Genomic DNA, 3,883 nt, shown 5'->3' with positions numbered 1-3,883 from the left:
CTTCATTACCCACTTAAGCCGTCTCCAGCCATTATTATTCTAGTTATTTGTTTTGAATCTTTGTTCTCGTTTGATTAGAACAAGGATGAAGAAAAAAAATTACGAATGTCTGTCCAATTTTTTTAAAGGTACTGTATTATGAAGATTTGATGCTTGCAATATAACCTTGCCAAATTCTATAAAAAGAAATACTATAATTGTTTACTCTAAATCAACTAACAATAAGTACAGTCAGGTGGTATTTGCTTTCTATGGACTCTCAAAATTCAATCTCGAACAGAAAAACAACAACAAAATAATCCTGTGATTTTTCTAGCAAGTACTGCTACATTTTTTGTCTTTTGTAATGTAGTGGTTTTTAACAGCACAATTTGCTATCCATTTTCAACTTCTATGGTAACTTGAAATATAATACTGTTACGACAGCGGAAGTCACGTGACCCTGGTAACAAGTCATGAGCTTCTAGAAGGATCGGGGAACCTCACGAATATCCCAGTATTTGCTAGACGCCCTCTATTTTAGTATATAAGCCCGGCAAATAAAACAGAGATAATAATTGCAGATAGAGAGATATAGAGACAGATAATTGAGTCAAGTGAGCGGTAGTGACCGTAAGTGAAGTGCGTGAATCGTTGTGAATTATAACATTTGTTTAAGTAAAAGTGACCGTAAAAATTCTGTGTATTGCAAAGTTGTATTGAGAAAGAATAAACTAGTTTTATTTAAGAAAGGATTTGTATCGCTGAAGTTCTTCGGAAAGAATTTTTGCGGGAAATTTAACAAACGAACAGAGACGTAACAATACTGTTTGTTTGTTTTGGAATTTCGCGCAAAGCTACACGAGGGCTATCTGCGCTAGCCGTCCCTAATTTAGCAGTTTAAGACTAGAGGGAAGGCAGCTAGTCATCACCACCCACCGCCAACTCTTGGGCTACTCTTTTACCAACGAATAGTGGGATTGACCGTCACATTATAACGCCCCCACGGCTGAAAGGGCGAGCATGTTTGGTGTGACGGAGATTCGAACCCGCGACCCTCAGATTGTGAGTCGAGCGCCTTATCCACCTGGCCATGCCGGGCCCTGTAACAATATTGATGTGAATACATTACCTAAGCACACTAACGCGAGTAACGTGTATTCAGGTTATATAATATTGGTTTTTACATGCAATTGAGGGGGATAAAATTCAGCAATATTTTAGGCTCGAGCTTAATATAATGGTTAGCATTGCCCACGGGGCTGGAGGTTTTGCGTTGTTAACATCGCGCTACCAAGTATGCTACGTCATGTGGGTGCGTTATAAGAGTATTTCTGTATTTATGACAAAGCTATTAACGTTACCTGCCGTCAGAAAGAAGTCAGTCACATTTTGGCACTCTATCACCCACCATCCACACTAAAGGATTGACTGTCACTATTCTCACTTATCAACAGCTTAAAGTTTGAGGAATATTCTGTGGTACCGAAAGGATTCGAACTTGGCTCATCAGCTCTAAAATAATATAGCATATAACATAATATTTGGGACAACGAGGAACCTGTCGGTCCATCTCGGCTATTCCATCCTCTAAACTAAACTAAAACTGTTAAATTAATAAATTAAAACAATTTTAAAGCTAGCCCTTATCATTCCTATAATGATCAAGCTTTCTCTTAAACTCACTTAAATTTATTGCACCCACAACATCTGAAGGTAACCCATTCCAAAGGCCAACCACCCTTTTAGAAAAATAAAACTGTCTTAACTAAAGATGCCTCCTATTCTGTCAACATTTAGATTTGTGTCCCCTAGTCCCACTGTTCCACTATCAATTCCCTTTCCAATCTTAATCGTCTCAATCAGATCTCCCCTAACTCTTCTTTTTTTCAAGAGAAAACAATCTGAGAGATCTCAAGCTCTCCTCGTATGACAACCCCTCCATCCCAGGCACCATTCTTGTAACCTTTTAAAACAATTCAACTGTTGCGATCACATGAAAGAGAAAGAATTATTACAAAGTAAAGAGTATAGTTGGATCCCAACGTAAAAAGTCATTGACAGGTTGGTATAGTTTCATAATATACTCATAAAGAAACTATTTAACGATTGATACAAAAATAATATACATGTAGTATAGGGTAATTAAATTGAAAAACAAATTAACCTTATTGTAGTTTATAATACAAGGTACATAAAAAATCAATATTATCAATAATAATTATTCACAAAAAATAATCAATGCTATAACATTATAAGATAACGTGACTAATCTAACCTCAATGGAAAATAATCACATAGAGTAGAAAGTATTACAAGTTTGAAACTAACCATTTTATTCTACATGTTAGTAACTGAGTCATGCATTTGTGTTTGTATATTAGGCTTACGGTGGATTAACTTATCTTCAATAAATGAACTACCAATCTTACAAAATTTCATTCACAGTAGGTATTAACTAATATGATAGAATATATAACTGTTTTGTAAATTTTAATGATTATATATATAGTTAGATTTCACACACATTTCATGTATGCAGAGCTCATAAGATTGGGGCTAACGTGTGAAATTCATGGTAGCTGAAACTCAGAATTTGGTAATCCTGGGTGTTGACCTAATGGATGTTTACACCCCTACTTTGGATCCACTAGCATGACACTGGATAAACAAGCATTACAGTACCAATATGTATTCTTTACAAAGAACAGAGAAGGTTTTGGTTTATAAGTGGATACATGTATCATTCTCAAGCAATGAAAACCAAAAAAAAAAAGAGACAGAAAAAAAACAGACATTTGTTAATTTACTATCTGAGATGGTCCACAAACAGAATGAAGACGAGCAATGAGGTACGAGACATCAGCTTATACACTTTGATAATAGGTCATGCTCGGGCCATGTCATACGAAGAAATATGAGGATACAATATACTTAATTAATTTGTCTTGGTCAGCCTTCTTATGAAAATTGAAACAATACTAGTTATACAAATATATATAGTCTGTTGACACTATTTTTACATCACTGTCAATGTACTTTACTGTAAACGTTACTGTTAGCAATGTCAATTTTTTTTATTGGTTAATCTTCTAAAAGTAATACGATTCACAGCAGTGTCAGTTTTCGTGACAAAATACGTTGCAAAAAAATCAACAAATCAGTAAGTATGAGTACTAATGCATGATCAGTTTTTGCTAACCATACTTGTTTATTTCATTTGGATAAATTTACTTTTGATTCAAGTTTTCACACTCGCAGTCTCGTTAAGCCTTAAGTTAGGGTTATAACTTATAAGTTACATCACAGATCATCTACTACTCACCGAGTGCTAGCATGCAGCTGAGTATTAGATTTTAAGTTTATCATTTTATGTACGCAACCCATTATATTTTTAATAACTTGAATTTTCAAAATGTACCTGAAACTACAAGTGCTTCGTTCGGTCCACATGTCTGAAAACCCGGCATATTTTAACTTCAAAAATCAATTAACGCCCACATAAACACATGAAAATACAACCACTAAACTATTGATGTTACGTAAGCCTAACAATAACTCATAAAAGTAAAATTCTAACAAAACACCGGTAGGGCTTTTCTAAGGCTTTAAATATTTAGCGTTTTGGGGTACTGTGTATCTAATTCGTGATAATAAAAATATTCCGATCTGTTGAGATAGATATTGATGATAACAGTGAAGATGATAATGTAAAAAGTTTCTAAGAAATGATGATACGTTAAATAACATTTAATTAACTATCAGGTTATATTTTATACTTTTACATATAATTTTTTAACATTTCTGTCTTTCAGACTGGCCCTCCAGTGGCACAGCGGCATGTCTGCGGAGTACATGTGTCAGATTACATATGATATGCACAAGGAATATATCTTACTTGATA

At 34.4% G+C, this 3,883-nt stretch overlaps 1 protein-coding gene across 1 annotated transcript in view; it reads right to left on the bottom strand.

Moving 5' to 3' along the window:
- Positions 1–3,525, bottom strand: part of LOC106470847 (flotillin-1-like) — a 24,268-nt gene extending 20,743 nt beyond the window's left edge. Inside the window, exon 1 of the mRNA XM_013931420.2 lies at positions 3,401–3,525. Within this exon, the coding sequence (XP_013786874.1) occupies positions 3,401–3,449 (49 nt within the window). The 5' untranslated portion in view covers positions 3,450–3,525. The remainder of the gene's footprint in view (positions 1–3,400) is intronic.
- Between the last annotated feature and the right edge of the window lie 358 nt (positions 3,526–3,883).

This window comes from Limulus polyphemus, unplaced genomic scaffold (assembly GCF_000517525.1).
Source record: "Limulus polyphemus unplaced genomic scaffold, Limulus_polyphemus-2.1.2 Scaffold4246, whole genome shotgun sequence".
Lineage (NCBI taxonomy): Eukaryota > Metazoa > Arthropoda > Merostomata > Xiphosura > Limulidae > Limulus > Limulus polyphemus.
The sequence above is the reverse complement of the archived record's forward strand: the minus strand, read 5'-3'. Positions and strand labels throughout refer to the sequence as shown.